Source organism: Sminthopsis crassicaudata, chromosome 3, assembly GCF_048593235.1.
Source record: "Sminthopsis crassicaudata isolate SCR6 chromosome 3, ASM4859323v1, whole genome shotgun sequence".
Taxonomy (NCBI): domain Eukaryota; kingdom Metazoa; phylum Chordata; class Mammalia; order Dasyuromorphia; family Dasyuridae; genus Sminthopsis; species Sminthopsis crassicaudata.
Genome location: NC_133619.1, coordinates 517,329,749 through 517,346,050, shown reverse-complemented (window position 1 = coordinate 517,346,050; position 16,302 = coordinate 517,329,749). Strand labels below are relative to the sequence as shown.

The 16,302-nt window shown below is 41.6% G+C and overlaps 1 protein-coding gene across 2 annotated transcripts in view; it reads right to left on the bottom strand.

Annotated features, from left to right (window-relative positions):
• DSCAML1 (DS cell adhesion molecule like 1) overlaps positions 1 to 16,302 on the bottom strand; it is a 489,982-nt gene that overhangs the window by 98,866 nt on the left and 374,814 nt on the right. For both annotated transcript variants that reach the window (XM_074304150.1, XM_074304151.1), the window contains 3 exons: positions 13,262 to 13,534; positions 1,073 to 1,351; positions 599 to 718 (listed from right to left, as the gene is read on the bottom strand). In XM_074304150.1, the coding sequence (XP_074160251.1) occupies positions 599 to 718; positions 1,073 to 1,351; positions 13,262 to 13,534 (672 nt within the window). The remainder of the gene's footprint in view (positions 1 to 598; positions 719 to 1,072; positions 1,352 to 13,261; positions 13,535 to 16,302) is intronic.

The following is a 16,302-nucleotide window of genomic DNA, read 5'->3' as shown; positions in this document are numbered from 1 at the left end:
AAAGAAAAATCCAGGTAGAGAAAGGCAAGTTTATTTTCATTTCGGAGCCTGGAGGTTCTTCTCCAGTTTGTATTGGGGTAGGCAAATAGAGGCAATGTCCATCTTGAGTGCACTTAATTCTCTCAAATTTGGTACTCCTACCTTGAGCTTTATTGTGGAATGAATGAGTGGCAGAAATACAAAATCAGGCTTCTCATTCCATTCAGCTGCCCACCCCAGCCACATTCTAAGCATCCATCTTGTTGCTATTCAGGAGCCTCCCTTTCTTTTTGTACTTTCATCCCCGCCTCCCCTCCCTTACCCCTGCTCTCCTGTTTTCCATTTCTTGTTTTGGAAACCATAATCAAATCAAAACTACCATTGATTCTGGATAGAATGTCAGATAACAATCCCACTCACCATTGCTGCATCTCCCCAGACCAAAAAAGCCTCCTTCCCTGGTCACCATTTTGTGTTGTATCCTCAGTCCTAGCACCGTATCTCATACAAAGTAAGCACTTCATAAATGCTATGCATTCATTCCTGTATTAGAACCTTCTTAGTCTGGGGTCTCTGCACTCTTCTTGAAATAACTCATAACTGAGGCCCCAGTGCCTACCTTTGGCGTGCTTCCACATGACCTTGGGAGGTGGGTAGCCATCCACGGAACAGTTCAGAACTCCAGCTTTGCCGTAAATACCATCCTGGTTGTTGGGCTGCACCACAAAACGAGGTGGGACTAGGGGAGTTGGGGTGAGCAGAGGGGAGGAGAAAGGTTTAGTGGATCAGTAACTACCAAGACAAGCTTGCTTAGAGCTTCTATCTGAACCGTAAGGGAGAAGAAACCACCCTTTCCAGTGTCAGGGTCACCCATGGCCACATCTCGCGGACAGGGCTGAAACTTATTTCCCTGTACTTCAGAAATCAAGAGTCTATCCCCCCTAACTTCCTGATACAATTGAGGATCTTTACAAGTCACGATCAAGAGAAGTTAGCCCAACAGTCAATCACAGTTCCCCTATCCCTAGGACCATGGGATCGTGTCTGTTCTCTTTCCCATCATCTCCTGCCCTTCTCCTACAGGGGGTCTCACCTCGCACAATCAGCTGCCGTTCACGGCTGACAGTGGCAGCATCATTGCTGGCAATGCAGGTGTAGTTTCCATTGTGGTTGAGGGAGACGCTGGAGATCTGGAGGGAACTCATGAATTCCTTGCTCTCAATGGTCACCCCTGAGCCGGAGATGATTACTTGGCCATCCTTCCTCCAGGTGATCCGGATCGGCATGTCCCCAGAGGAGACCACACAGGGAATGTAGAGCAGCTGTCCGATGGAGGCAGGGGGAAACTCAAAGGGTTGAATCAGGGGGGGAACTAGACAAACATGGCAAGAGAAGAAAAGAAGCAAATGAAATTGTGAAAATCTATCCTTACTTCCCTATGGACTCTGGAATACCTCTGTCCAAGGACTGGTTCTTGCCTCAGTGGGAAACGTATTTAAAAAAAAAAAACTTCTCTTGGGGCACAGATCCTTGGTTTTTAGTGTCTTCCATCTATTCTTACTCATCAGGTCCTATGAAAATCCTAATTGTCTTCCATGCATCTGACTGCTCACCTTGCCTTGCCCTTCATTATATGTAGCTTGAATTCTGTCTGACTGCCTACCCAGCAAGGCCTTTTTGCTTATCTTCATGAATCACCACTATTTTGCCATAAATTTTATTTTGTGTTTGCATCTGGACCTCTGATTGACTGCTGACCTATCACTAAGTCCAGACCCCCAATTTCCCTGTTGTGCCATGATATTTTTGCCCCAGTTTCTTATCATATATCCACAACCCACTGCTTCCCACAGGATCAGTGCTGACAGATGTAATGAAACATGCTCCAGTCATGAGACTCTTTCCATATGGTCCCCACACTGTCTTATTTGAAATTATCTAAGTTTATTCTTGTCTCTATCTGTGGAGCTCCCACTCTCATAGCCTTTCGTTTTTCTAATAGAAGGAGGAGAGACTGGGAGCTTGTTGCACTTGTATCAGAAGGTCCTAGGCAAGAAAGAGATTTTATAGAGGAACCCAGACCCACAGAGGGCTTAAACAGAAAGACCCCCACAGGGGCCCCAGCTCCACAGTGGACCCAAGAAGAGAATCAGTCAGCTGATAAACATTTATTAAGATGTTCCAGGCACTGTATTAAGTGGTGAGGATACAAAGAAAGTCAAAATATAGTCCCTGCTCTCAAGGAGCTCACAATATGAGCATGAACACCATCATATACAAACAAGTCATATACAAGAGAAGTTGAAGATCATCATTAAACCGAAGACACTAGAATTAAGGGACATCAAGAAAGGATTCCTGTAGAAGGTGAAATTTTAGCTGCAATTTGAAGGAAACCAGGAGGGAGAGAGGATAAGGAAGAAAATTCCAGATCTGAGGGACACCCAGTAAAAAAAGTCTCATGTTGGGAGATGGCAGTAGCCAAGAGGCCAGTGTCTCTGAATAGCTTTTGTGTGCGTGTGTGTGTGTGTGTGTGTGTGTGTGTGTGTGTGTGTGTGTGTATGTGTGAAGGGCTTAAGGTATTGAAAGAGTGGAAGGTGGGATAAGTCATTAAGGGCTTTTAGTGCCCAAAAGATGATTTTTTATTTGATTTTAAAGATGACAGGGAATCAGTATGATTTTTGAGGGCTCACATGTTCAGAAGTGCACTTTAGGAAGATCACTTTGGCAGCTCAGTGGAGGGTGAATTAGAGAACAATCAGCTGGCTATTGCAAGAATCCAGACTTGAGGGGAGGAGTGCCCAAACCAGGGTGATGGCAGTGCCAGAGGAGACAAGGGAGTGTATGTGAGAGATGTTGTGAAGGCAAGACTAAGCAATCAAGTGGAGAGAGAGGGTGAGAGAGTGACGAATCGTGAATAACACCTGGTTGAGGAGTTGGGATGAGTCAGCCCGGAGAAAAGGAAGACTGAGGCATCTTAGAGTCTACTGATCAGCTTCTCTGATGGGTGCAAAGCCAGTGAAAATGGGTTGAAACTGAAGCGGGGAAGATGATGAGATGATAAAGGGAAGTTAGGAGAAGGGCCCACATCTACAGAGTGGCCTACATCTGCAGAGCCTCTGGATAGACAGATGCTACAGAGGGCCTAGACCTCTACAGGGTACCTAGATCCACAGAGTTCTCAGGTAGAGGTTCCCTTGTGAACTGATACAGACATTCTGGAGAGCAATTTGGAACTATGTGCAAAGGGTAACCAAACTGTGCAACCAACAGTGTCACTACTGGGCTTGTATCAAAGAGATCTTGAAGGAGGGAAAGGGACCTGTATGTGCAAAAAAGGTTTGTGACAGCCCTTTTTGTAGTGGCCAGAAACTGCAAACTGGATGCCCATCAGTTGAAGAATGGCTGAATAAGTTGTGGTATATAAATTTATGGAATATTATTGTTGTGTAAGAAACAATCAGCAGGATGATTTCAGAAAGTCCTGGAAAGACTTACATGAATTGATGCTAAGTGAAGTGAGCAGAACCAAGATAGTACTGTATACAGTAACGGCAAGATTATGTGATGATCAGATGTCTTGGACTTGTTCTCACCAATACACTGATACAAGACAATTCTAATAGACGTGGGATGGAAAATAGAGAGAACTAGTAAAGAAATTGAATGTGGATCAAAGCATATAATTTTCACAGTTTTTTGGTTTGTTTTTCCTTTGTTTGCTTTTGTAGTTTTTTCCCCTTTTGTTCTCAGTTTTCCTTCACAACATGACTAATATGGAAATAAGTTTTAAAATGAGTATACATGGATAATCTACATCAGATTGTTGGCTGTCTTACAGAGGTGGAAGGAAAGGAAGGGAGGGAGAAAAAAAATCTGGAACTCAGAATCTTACAAAAATGAACATTGAAAACTATTCTTACATGTAACTGGAAAAATGAAGTACTATTCAAAAAGTGGTTCTTCCCTACCTCTCCCAAAGGGACTCATATTTATGGAAGACTGATATTATTCATGGAGGGCTCAGGAAAAGAGAGATATTAGAGAAGGTATAAAGAAAAAAAAAGAAGGAAGGAAAATAGAAGGAAGGAAATAAACATTTTATTAAGCACTATGTAGCAGATCTGTGCTAAATGCATTACAAATATTATCTCATTTGCTTTTCACAACACTCTTAGGAGTGCTATTATTATCCCCCCTGAGGAAAATGAGGTAGATAAAGGTTAAGTGACTTGCTCAGGAACACATAACAAATAAGTGTCTTACAGCTAGATTTGAACTTTGGTCTCCTGATTTCACATGCAGCCATCACTGAGCTGCTTCTTGGCAGAGGCCCCAGACAGAGAGATCCCACAGAGATGACTCTGGGGGAAGTACATACGTATCTTTTTTCTTTATACTTTCCCTTTGGGTTAGCTTGGACGAGGAGACGGGAACCCTTCTTCTGGAGAGTATGAGTAGTAGAACTGTTTTTCATCTGCCCTGGCAGGTTTATCTGATCATTCATGTCATCAACTGATCTTCTAGAATGCCTTCCCCTGCCACTTAAGTCCTCCCCTCAGGAAATTTCCTCCGCGTGCCAAAATCTTAGCCTCTGGTCTGCTTGTGTGTGTGTGGAGGAGGAATGGAGGGACTGGTTGGAGCCCAAGTGACTTTCAGATGGATGTTTCTTTTCCAAGGTCTAGATAGAGAAGCAGCTATTATCTTTATGATAACTCAATTAGGCCACAGCTTTTCCAGCAAGTAGGGGGTGGGAGGAGAAGAGAGAAGAGCTTAACAAGGGCAAGCACTTAATAGATGGATGAGAACTCCTTTCTATAGTCTGGAAATTAAATTACAAGGCTGTCTACAGTCCAAGAGCTTTTCCCTAAGGCACCAACTACTCCCATTCTTGCCTTTTTAGCTTCCTTGATTGCTTCTTACCCCAAGAGCCACCCCCAAAGGCAAGAGGATGAGACCCTGGAGGGGAGGAAGGATAGGAGAAGGCAGACCCTCATTTTCATCTGCATGTGTTGATGGACACAAGGAAAAGTACCACTTACATGGGGGCCTGCCTGTGCCATTAGTAGAGTTCTAGGGAATGGGGGGGCAATGGTAGAGGGGCTAGTGGACAGGAGTGAGCTCTTCCTGGTCCTTCTGGCATGGATTGACTTTAAGACTGTCTTGGGGAGTTTGATTTTTTGGGAAGGACGGATTCTTACAGAGAGAGATCTCTTCCGTGATGATGGTAGGATAGGAGATGGGGAAGGTGGGAGAGAACTGTAGGCCTGGAGAGAAGGAATGAATTTTAGGATTGAAGTCATAAGTGACAGCGTTTTCTCTCAATGGAATCTGGCTCTAGGGCCAATGATGGGATAGAAAAGGGAGGAAGTATGGGGTCTCAAGGCTTCTAAGAGGGAAGTGTCCTAATACCCTAGAATTAGTGAGCTGGAAGTTTATTCCTCTTCATTACATGTAGTCAATCACTATTTAGTCTTGTACTGATGACTCAAGTATTGGATCCAAACAGAAAGAGAGCCTTAAAATCACCTTGCATGGAAGGAAACAGGAACTGGGATGACTCGGCTTGGAAAAAAGATTTTGAAGCTACTGATCAGATGTTTACATCTCTAGTGGATGTGAAACAATACAGTTGGATTGAAATTGAAGTAGGGAAGATGATTATACATGAGGAAGACCTTTCAAATAAAAAGGATTTGGAATTTTGGAACAAGTCTCCAAAGAAGGTCACTTCTTTATTTACTAAACAGTCAATATGAAGGGAACTGTTATAGATAATTGGGTAGGGATGAGGGAGGGAACAGAAAAATTCTAAGACAGAGCCTCTGCCTTCAAGGACTCTGGTTCTTATTAGCTATAAGGTAAAATACAAAATCCTCTTTAGTGACTAAAAAAACCTATCTTTCCAGACTAATACATTATTCCCTTGACATCTTCTCCAGATGATTCAAACTGAGCTTTTTGCTGTTCTTCATATATGACATTCCATTTCCCATCATGCATGCCCTCCTTGCCTCTGAATCTTAGAAACATTTCTATACCATGGTAGTTAGGTGGCATAGCACATAGAGCACCCAATTCAGAGGAGCTGAAGGATCTGAGCTCAAATTCTCTTTTAGATACTTGTCTGCTGTCACTTATTCTCTGTCAGACTCAGTTTCCTCATATGTAAAAAGGGAACAACAATATCTACTGTGGAGAATTTTGTGAGATCATGACAGATTTTATATACATATATAGAGTGCTTTGCAAACTTTAAAATGCCATATAAATGGAAGCTATTATTAAAATCATTCAAGGATCACTCCAAATACCACCTTTTCTAACCTTTCTTCCTCATTCCTCCTTCAATGTAATAAAAAACCTAAAAATATTGTGTTGGGTCTTCTAGGGAAAAGTCTGAGGCTTCTCCTTTTTTTTGTAGGTCACTGGGAATAGGATTAGTGGCCAGTCTGGTATGGTTTGGGTGCCACTTAAGAAGAGCTAAAAATAACTATTTATCCTGGGTACTTCAGACAGTCACCTGCCTGAAATTCTGAGAGTGGGAGTAAGAGGGATTAGTCTAGGTGGCCTTTTAGGCATCCTCCTAGATCTCCATGGGAAGAGGAGGAGATAATTTCTGGAGATCTGGCAAGAACAAAAAACACCACCACAACACTTGCAGAATTCTGTATTCAAGTTTCATCCTGACTCCTCAGTGAAAGGAACAGTCTATACCCTCAACAACAAAGATCATCCTTTTCTTATGTGTTTTGGTGTTTGAATGATGGCTACTGCCTGAGGTATAGCATTCCCCTCAATAAGGGAACCTTGAGAACCTCACTGTGTGGGTACCATTGGACTTCTACCATTAAGCTTCTCTACCCAAGAAAAAGGGTCAATCTTCTAGAGAACAAGGTTAGAAGAGAGTAATTATGTCCAATTACCATTCCCTTTGACTTTCCCAATTGGAATGTAAGCTTCTTGAAAGGAGGGACTGTCATGTTTAAATTTGTGCGCTCAAGGCTTAACATACATTTTGCCTTTCACATATTGAATACTTAATGTTTTTTCCTTCCTTCCTTTAATCATGATGATGTCAGAGGAAGAGGTAAAGGTAGAAGAGGAGAATCTAAAGAGGAATAATGGTGGACAGGAGCAGCAGATATGGTAACCCAAATCATGGTCTACCATAAAGCTTTTACGGTCACTTATGAAGGACAAGGCCCTAGCGAATGATGTGTTGACCGCTGGCTTGGGCCCATAAGGACTTTATGGCACCTCTCAATGTCATTCTGTTAGACTGGGCTCTTTTTATTTACTGCAGTTATTAGCAAAATATGGATGGTATGAGAGACTGGACTTGAAGTAGTGTAAAGTTGTAGACTAGGAATCAGAAGACCTGGAGCCTAGTAGTCCTAGCTTTGTCACCACTTTGTTCCGAGACTTTGGGCAAGCCATTTAAATCCTGTTTCTCCATTTCCTCATCTGTAGAATGGGGATACCATGCCTACCATCTCTTCGCTGAAAAGTTGTGGGGATCAAATGAGACCCTGCATGTAAAAGTGTTTAGAAAATTATAAAGGGCCATACAAATGGAAGTATTACTACAATCACAAGGTAAGACAGCTGATATGTGGGGCAGGAAGATCGTAGCTATTGCCAGTGACCCTAAGGAGGTCACAAGCTTTTCTTCTACTCTAAGGATGATTATAGACAGTAGATAAGAATAATCTTCTGGGGGTAATATCAAGCTGGTCTGTGGTAGTACAGTAGTAAAGTATAGAACTGTGTTTTGGAGGGAAAAAAAAAAGTAAGACAGCCAGGTGAGACCTTTCTACCAGAACAATACAGTTGTGTATTTCTGTTTCCTGTTCTGTTTATGTCTTTGGGGAGTCTTTCTCTTTCTGTAGTTCTGAATTGCCTGAGGTCTCAGGCACAGTATATGTTGAAGGGTTGAGAAATGATAACTCTTTGTCACATGGTCAGTGACAGTCATGACAATCCTCTTTGAACCTTTTCCTGTTCTTGTAGACTTGCCTGTGTCAGAGATTATGGTACCCTTACAATCAGTAGATGTGAAACCCTGACAAGGTGTCAATATTATTATTATGGCCCGACTTTGCTACTTAATGCCCTATGTCTTTAATAAAGAGGGCATTTATATATCACTCTCCCGGCTTCTATTGGCAAAATAAAATTCCTGCTAATAGCTTTGATAATCTCTCCGCCCTATTTCTTTCCTTTCCATAAATTAAGATGTGCTTGGTTCATCTTTCATAATAATCAATGTGTCTTTGGGAGAGCTCTTTTGATAGTGTAGGCACCAGAACCACATTCCCTAACAAATAGTGGGAATTTAAATTTTGGCCCAAACTCATTTGGTCAAGAATCTAGCATTCATCCCCAGATATCCTCTCTTGCTCTTCATTTAGGCTAGGGTGGGGTAAAGAAAGGAAGCATGTTCCTGGCTGTGTGACCCTGGCAAGTCACTTCACCCCAATTGCCTCAGGAAAAAAATTTTTTTAAAATTTAAAAAAGAAAGGAAGGAAGCATGTCAGGGGCTTCTTGGGTAGTAGGTGCACCTGTTTTGAGAGACCGGCAAAGGAGGGTCGTAGAGTATGTTTGTGTTAGTTCGTTCTGCACACCCACAGCTCCCAGGTGCCTTTTAAAAGGAGCTTTTGCTACTTGCTCACAAATGTCCTGGTGCGAGCCAGAAGAAGACGCCTTCCTTGCCTGTTTTCGGCTCTGGAGTTCCTAAGTGGTACTAATGTGATGATGGAAATGTTCCCTCACATTCAGCACCCAGGAGCCCAGAGAGTCAGCTGCACCTTCTCATTTAATTAAAGATTTAGCATGCATGCCCAGAGCTGCTTTTATGCCACGTTATTCTGCAGCTAAAGGGGGCCCCAAAGACATCTTGTCCATGTTGGATTTATGCGCCTGCATCTTAGCATCCTGCCAGGGACCTTGCCTGATGTCCAGTGATATAAGTACTCCCCCTCCCAGCGAAGCCTGGCTTTCTCCTGCCAGCCGGTTCACACTTGTGCCAAGGGCCCAGGGAAGCTGTGTGCCAGCATTCTCCGTGGCTCTGCCTCCTCCCTTCATCTCCCTGGGCCATAATCAGCTTGCCCGGGGAATTTTCGACTCAGCACCACCTGCAACCATTCCTAATCGCTGCCAGGAAAGCTGGCACATGAAAGGGGATGGGGCGGGGCCCAGAGGGAGGAAACAAAGGTATTTGAGGAGCTACCCCATCCCCACCCCAGCAGCCCAGCCTGGCTCCTGTCGTCCTGTCGTTACAGCTTGGGAAGGGCTCTGGCCCTCGGTCTTGCCTTCCCCTCCGGTGCCTGTGGACTTGGACACCTTGTTAGTGTCCCCTTTCTGTGCCAGCCAGCACCTCCTTGGGCAGCCCCTGAAGGAGGGCATCAGTTAATCAAGCTACATCATCACTAATTAGCTATGATGGGTTTTTCTGCAAAGCTGAATTTTTAATCAGAGTAAGGAGAGGTTGGTGACTGGAGGTGTCAGGAAACAGGGTCAGGGTTGGTGGTGGTGGCCTGGGGGAGGAAATGCTTTGGACACAAAGAAAAGGCTCTCAGGATTGCCCCCACTCCCCACCCAGCGAACCCCCTCCTTCTGGACTGCATTTCTCCTAATGAATTTTCACAACCTCCTGAGGTGGGGACACACACACACACACACACACACACACACACACACACACACACACACCCTTCAATGACATCGTCTGAGAAAATGCTGTTTTTCAGTGCAATCCAAAGAGCTTTAGCAAGTCACTGAGATGGAATGCATCAGATTCAATTCATTAGGACCGATGGCTCCCTGAATGGGGCTGAATAATTGATGGGCAGGAGCAGCTTGCAGGATGTTCAGTGTGCTCCACAGACTGAACACTGTAATTTTTTTTTAAAAGCCAACAAACATGGCCAAACGCCGGGTGCGGGCAAGCCGAGCAAAGGTTAGATGTTTTAATATGTGATGTTTACACTGTAAACTCTTGCTCCGCTGCTTGTAACAGGAAATGGATCCAGGCGGCCCACTGACAGCTGAGAGGGAGAGATGGGGCTTCGCTCTAATTCAGCTGCAACTGAGCTAATTTGCCGTGGCTGCTGCAAATCTCGGTGCACAATGATTGCAGTTGGGGTGCGTGGCTCACGCCGGCAGCACACGCTGGATGGCTGCTAGGTCTGAGGGAAGGGGTGGGAAGAGAACCCTAAGAACTGTCAAAGGATCAGACTTAGAGCTGGGGGGATTATGTCACCTCGACCCCCTCTTTTTATATATAGATGATGAAATCGAAGCCCCCTGAATGAAGTGATCAGGGCACTTCACCTATTTAAGGTCACAACGTGACCTCCGCATTCTGTGACTTTTTAGAATCCTGTGTCTCCAATATTTCCTCCTATCCTCTCTTCAAGGATGGTGACAGGAGATTCACCTGCTATGTGACCTTGGACACTTAACCTCTCTGAGTCTCATATTTTCTATTCCTTCTGTCTACCATCATGTCGACAAGTCCTACATAGCATTTGTCACATGTAGTGACATCACTTTGTAGATGACAATCCATAATCATCTATATATCCATTACTAGACCTCCAGTTTGTCCTGCCATCACCTTAAGCTCAATTGACCATTTTAATCCAATAGACATTTATTTGTCCACAACAGAAAACTAATTTTTCCTTGTTCGAACTTTCTTATTTTCATCAATGGAATAGTCTTCTCATTCTCCATCTATGATGTCTCCTTCTCTTCTCCCTACTTCCAATCACTCTAATGAATCACAAGGTCTCTTGAATTCATCCCTTTCTTTCAGTTCTCATTTCTACAACCTTAGGCTAGGCCCTTATCATCTAATATGTGGACTAAATAATAGCTTCCCAAATGGTTTCTCTGCCTCTTGGGTTCTGTTTCAATCCTTCCTGCACACAGTTACCAGATTAATTTTTCTTAAAGGGTAATTTGTATAATTTTACTCCTCTGTTCAGAAACCTTTAATGGCTCCCCATTATCAAAAATGATATTATTCAAACTTCTTAGCTGGATATTTAAGGCCCTCCATCAGTTAAATCTCTCAATAGAAGCCTTCCATGTGAGGGAGACTGGCTGATACATCTACCATTTTCTAATTAATCTATATTCAATCAATCAGTCTTCCAAACATACCATCCATTTCCCCACCTCAGTGTCTTTGCTCACACAACTTCTTCCAACTGAACGTTTCCCCTAAAATCCTTTTCCTTTATTTAAATATTCACTATTCAAGGTCCATTTCAAGTTCTCCTCTGAAAAGCTCTCTCTGACTTCCCAGACCACAGAGATTTCCCCATTTTCTGAACTCGGTAACATTCTAACAGTTATTGAGTTCTTATTGTACCTGGTCAGGTCTACTTATTAAACTTTCCATATATTCCACTCATCAGTTGGACTAGAAGTTGAAATTTATGACAAACACATAATATAAGCATAATATAAACTGGATTTTATTATAAAGACTTGTTTTGTTCTGTGTCCATGTTGCCCTACTAGGCAGATAGTAGTTATATAATGCATATATCTTAAATTAATCACAAATACTTAATCACTATTTTTTTGAATGAAACCATAACATTTTCAATTTTACCTGTTACTTAAAACCTAATTCATGCTGTCTGTAGGTCTTACCTATTTTTGTGCTTGAATAACCTGGTCTTCAGGTTCCACTGATATCTATTCTCTTTCCTTACCCTAAATTGTGTTTTGTCCCCCTGAAATGGCTCATAGATGACAAAGTTCTCTCTAGAAGACATAAATAACTAAACTTTCCATACATATACTAGATGGAGACTTTTCTTCAGTTACCTGTGAATATAAAATTCCCCCAAATCAGGAATTAGATCTTTTTTTATGGGTGGTACCCCATCAGTTTGGATCTGGGATTTCATTTGTGCAATGATTCTAGGTAGTTAAGTAGCACATGGATAAAGTGCTGGGTCTGGAATAAAGGAGCCTTGAGTTCAAATCTATCCTCAAACACATTCCTTGTGTCTGAGGACACAGCTGGATTTTCCCCATCTCTAAAATGAGAATCATAATAGCACCCACCCAAGAGTGTGAGTTGTTGTGAAGATTAAAAGAGAGAATGATTTTAAAGCACCTTGGAAATCTTAAAGCACCACAGAAATGCTAGCAATTTATCCAATCAACTGAAACCTCTGGAACCTTAAATATGTCTTTGGGATTAGCTGTCACTCCACAAAATATCATTTTTATTTTGCCACTAACCAGATGATAAGCCAAAGGCTCTTAGGTGGGTCCCCAGACAATATAGATGCAGTACATTACCAGGCCTGTATTTTTAATCTCTGGTAGGAGTGACTGGGGAGTGTACTCCATCTGCATAGCTTTCAAGAACCCAAGAGTGACCTCTACACCACTAAGAGGCATGACAGTAATTCTTTAGTAGAGATTCAGTGAAGAACCAGGTATGGTGTGATTGGGGGTTGGCCAAATATTAGGAATCAATTCATGGGAGAACCTGTTTTAGTAGCTCTCACCCTTCACAATTTTACAAAGGAGAACAGAGAGATTCTAACTCTCTGATTTATTACAGTTATCTCCTTTACTAGAGGGCCACAGAATCCTGGATCCACTCTGTATAGATTTGGTATGTATTTAGCCCTTTTTTATTGTCTTCCCCAATACACTATGAATTCAAAGGCAGGGACTAATTATTCCTTTCTTCAATCCCCAGAGCTCAATTCTTTTTTTTTTTTTTAAATCTCTCCAAAGGGCTTTATTATTTTTATCTTTTTAATAGTATTTCTAAATTTTTCCAAATACATATAAAGTTACTTTTCAATATTCACTTTTATAAGACTTTGTGTTTCAAATTTTTCTCCCTTCCTCCCTTATCTCCCCCTTCCCCAAGACATCAAGCAATCTAATCTAGGTTAAACATCCTTCTAAGCATATTTCCATATTTGTCATGATGTGCAAGAAAAATCAGACCAAAGGCGGAAAAAAGCATGAAAAAAAATCAAGCAAAAACAAAGCAAGATGAAAATATTATGCTGTGATCTAGATTCAGTCTCCATAATTATGAGCTCTACTCTTAATAAATCAAGATCCACTGATTAGTGGTACTAACAAGGAAGATATAAATTTTAGCTAAAACAGGGTCCCTGCTTTCAGGGAGCTTATATCCAGGCAGGGAACAAGGTACACCTGAGAGTAGATCTAAGCTATAATCATTTATGATAAATTCCTTTAAGATGCCTTTTCTTGTCATTCTTACCTTTCACCGCAACATGGACACTCTGGCTGATGGACAGCTGAGGCTGAATAAGAACACTGCAGAGGTATTCCCCTTCATCCATGCCCTTCTGGACATCCATCAATTTGAGCGTTCCATTCTCAAAGACCACCTGGCGATGGTTGTCAGGCAGCAACAAGGTATCTTTGTACCACTTGATGGAGTAGTAGGGATAGCCAATGACCCTGCAGTTGATAAGTGTGTCCCGACCTGCCACTGCTGTGATGTTCCTCATTGCCCGGATACTTGGGGGTCCTAGGCAGAGGTTGGGAGAGGGAAAACAGGGGGCAAAGTTAGCCACAGAAAGCTAGGTATCTCCCTGGAATTCTGTTCTCAGGTCACTTAGAAGCAGTGGAATAGGAGTGTTAGGTCTGGTCAAAGAAGGGCTAGATAAGAACTCCTCTGACTTGAAGTGATTGAGAAAAGCTGGGATTTGGGGCATTTCTCTAACCTCCCAAAGAAGCCTCTTAACTTACAAAATCGCTCACTTTAGAGGGTTCCCTCCCCTTCCTAGAAGTCGTCCTTTTATAAGACAATTATCCACTAGCCAGCCTGAGGAGCAGAGGGATGGTTAGTACCTAACTGTACTCCTTCTCCCCAGTGATTGTTAATTGTGGTTTACCTCCATGTAGACAATGAGATTTTCTGTTTTTATGTAAAATATACAGTCTTAAGTCTTTTAAATGTTTAAGAGAAGACTAAAATGAGGTCTTCCCTAAGTAAGTTGGTGATTGTCTTTATATAGATTCCTGAATTAGCACATGCTGAGAAACAGCATTGCAGTGTCCAGAGTGAAGGGACCAGGATTCAAATCCCAGCTCTATCAACAACTAGTTGTGTGACCTTGGATAAGTCCCTTCCACTCAGTTTCCTCTTCTGTACAATGAAGGGTTTTGATATGATGGTCTCAAAGGTCTCTTCAAGCTCTAACATTCAAATCATGTCTGACTCTTGGTGACCCCCTTTTGGGTGTTTTCCTAGCAAAAATACTGGAGAGGTTTCTCATATTCTTCTCCAGCTCATTTTACAATGGGGAGATAATGCCTGTGGTAGTGGAATAAGAAATATTCAAAAGATATTTTTTAAAAAAAAAAATTAACTATGTAGGCAGGGGTGCGGAGGGAGAAAGAGAACAGAATTTGGTGAGGTGAAGTATAGTCCTGTCAGAGTCTATTAGTAGGGCAGAGGGTAGAGAACAGGATTCCTATGGCCAGAGCCAAGGGAATACTTTAAAAAATTAAAAAAAAAAAGATCTGGTATCCATAGAGGATTCCTTGGCCATTTCCAGGAACCAAAAGAAGGGGCAAAATGCAGTACTTTAGCCAGAACTGGAGAACAGAAAGAGGACGGAGTAATCTGAAAAAGTCAGGAGACACAGATTTATAGAAGATTATAGGATTTAGAGCTGGAAAGAAACTTTCTTTCTCCAAGTTTCAGTTTTCTCTTCTATAAAATGAGGATAATGCCACTTATGGTGCTATCTACTTCCCAAGGCATTTAAATAGGTCTTAAAATTATACAAGTATGAACTATTATTATTTTTAATAATAATAACATGAATAACTGTAATCCTAAGTCTTAATGAGGTTAAATGTTCATAAATGGGAATGATGATAGTAATATCTGGAAGGGATTATTTTGTGTTATAAACCTTAAAATACCATATAAGTATGAGCTATTATTGTTAAAAATAATAATATTAAGTACTAAGAATAATTATAATCTCAAGAGGCAAGACCTTGAGACTTAAATAGGAACGGTGACAGTAGCACCTGGAAAGGATTATTTTGTCTTATAAACCTGAGCCAAGAGAAATGCATAATTTGAGTTTCAATGTGTGATTTATCTCGACTATATGTAGTTGGCTTCTTGAACTTCCCTCACAGCAGAGGAAATACTAGCTGGGTAACTTAACTGACGGTAAAAGCTGGGACTGGGGGTAGCTAGCCAGAGCATATTTTTATAAATGCATGTTTTTATACTTAATACTTTTGTATTCAATAATTTAATGGCCCTAAAATGCCATTAATGAAGGCATTCTTCTCACTGGTGCAGATCACTGCCCATCCCTGCCTTCTCATCCCATGAGATGCTTGTCTTTTTCTTTATAGCTTCTCTACTCAACAATCTGTAGGCCTTGCATGAGGCTTTTTGACATTGTTTGGGTTCCAGCGGATCCTCCTTGGGCCAGCCACCTGGCCTTTCCTATATGACTAGCTCACTTCCTTTTCTGGTCATGTATCTCCTGTAATCATTTAATCCAATTTTATAGATGAGGAAACTGAAGTTTAAAGAAGTTATATGACCTGCCCAGAATCATCAAACAAGAAAAGATCAGAGGGGAGATTTGAACCCATCATCTGTGCCTCCAGAGCAAATGCTTCTTCTATTGTATCAACTTGCTTCCTAATATCCCTTTATATATTGATTATCATTGAAATATATTGTAACCCTCTTGCACAACACTGATTTTAATGTTAAAACAAGAATTACATAAACATTCTTATTAAAGGTGATTGACACTTTATGGAAGATGTCCTACAAAGAGTCCAAAAGAGGGATTCCCAGATAGGGAAGTTCTCCAGATTAGTGGTGTCAAACTCAAATAGAACAGATCCCTGGGGGAGCACATTGACTTAAAAAAATCAGAAATTAACATTGTTTATATTGTACCGTATTTTGTATTTATTTTTTGAAACATTTCCCAATTATGTTTTAATGTGGTTCTAGCCACACTCAGGAGTTTTTCAGACTGCCTAATGGTCCTAAGTTTGACACCTCTGCTCTAAGTACTCCTCTATGAGATAAAATTTTAATGATTTAAAACTATGTCTTGAGATATTTCGGGACCTCCCAATGAGATTTACAATTACTAAAAATAATCATCATTCACTCAAGTAATCCATGATGATTTAAAAAAATGTTGTCATAACCACCTACGTGTGAGGAGCTAAATAGATGAAAAATGTTTACTATGCAAATTATGACATGCAGATGGAAGGCTTCTTCACTGAGTTAGTCCC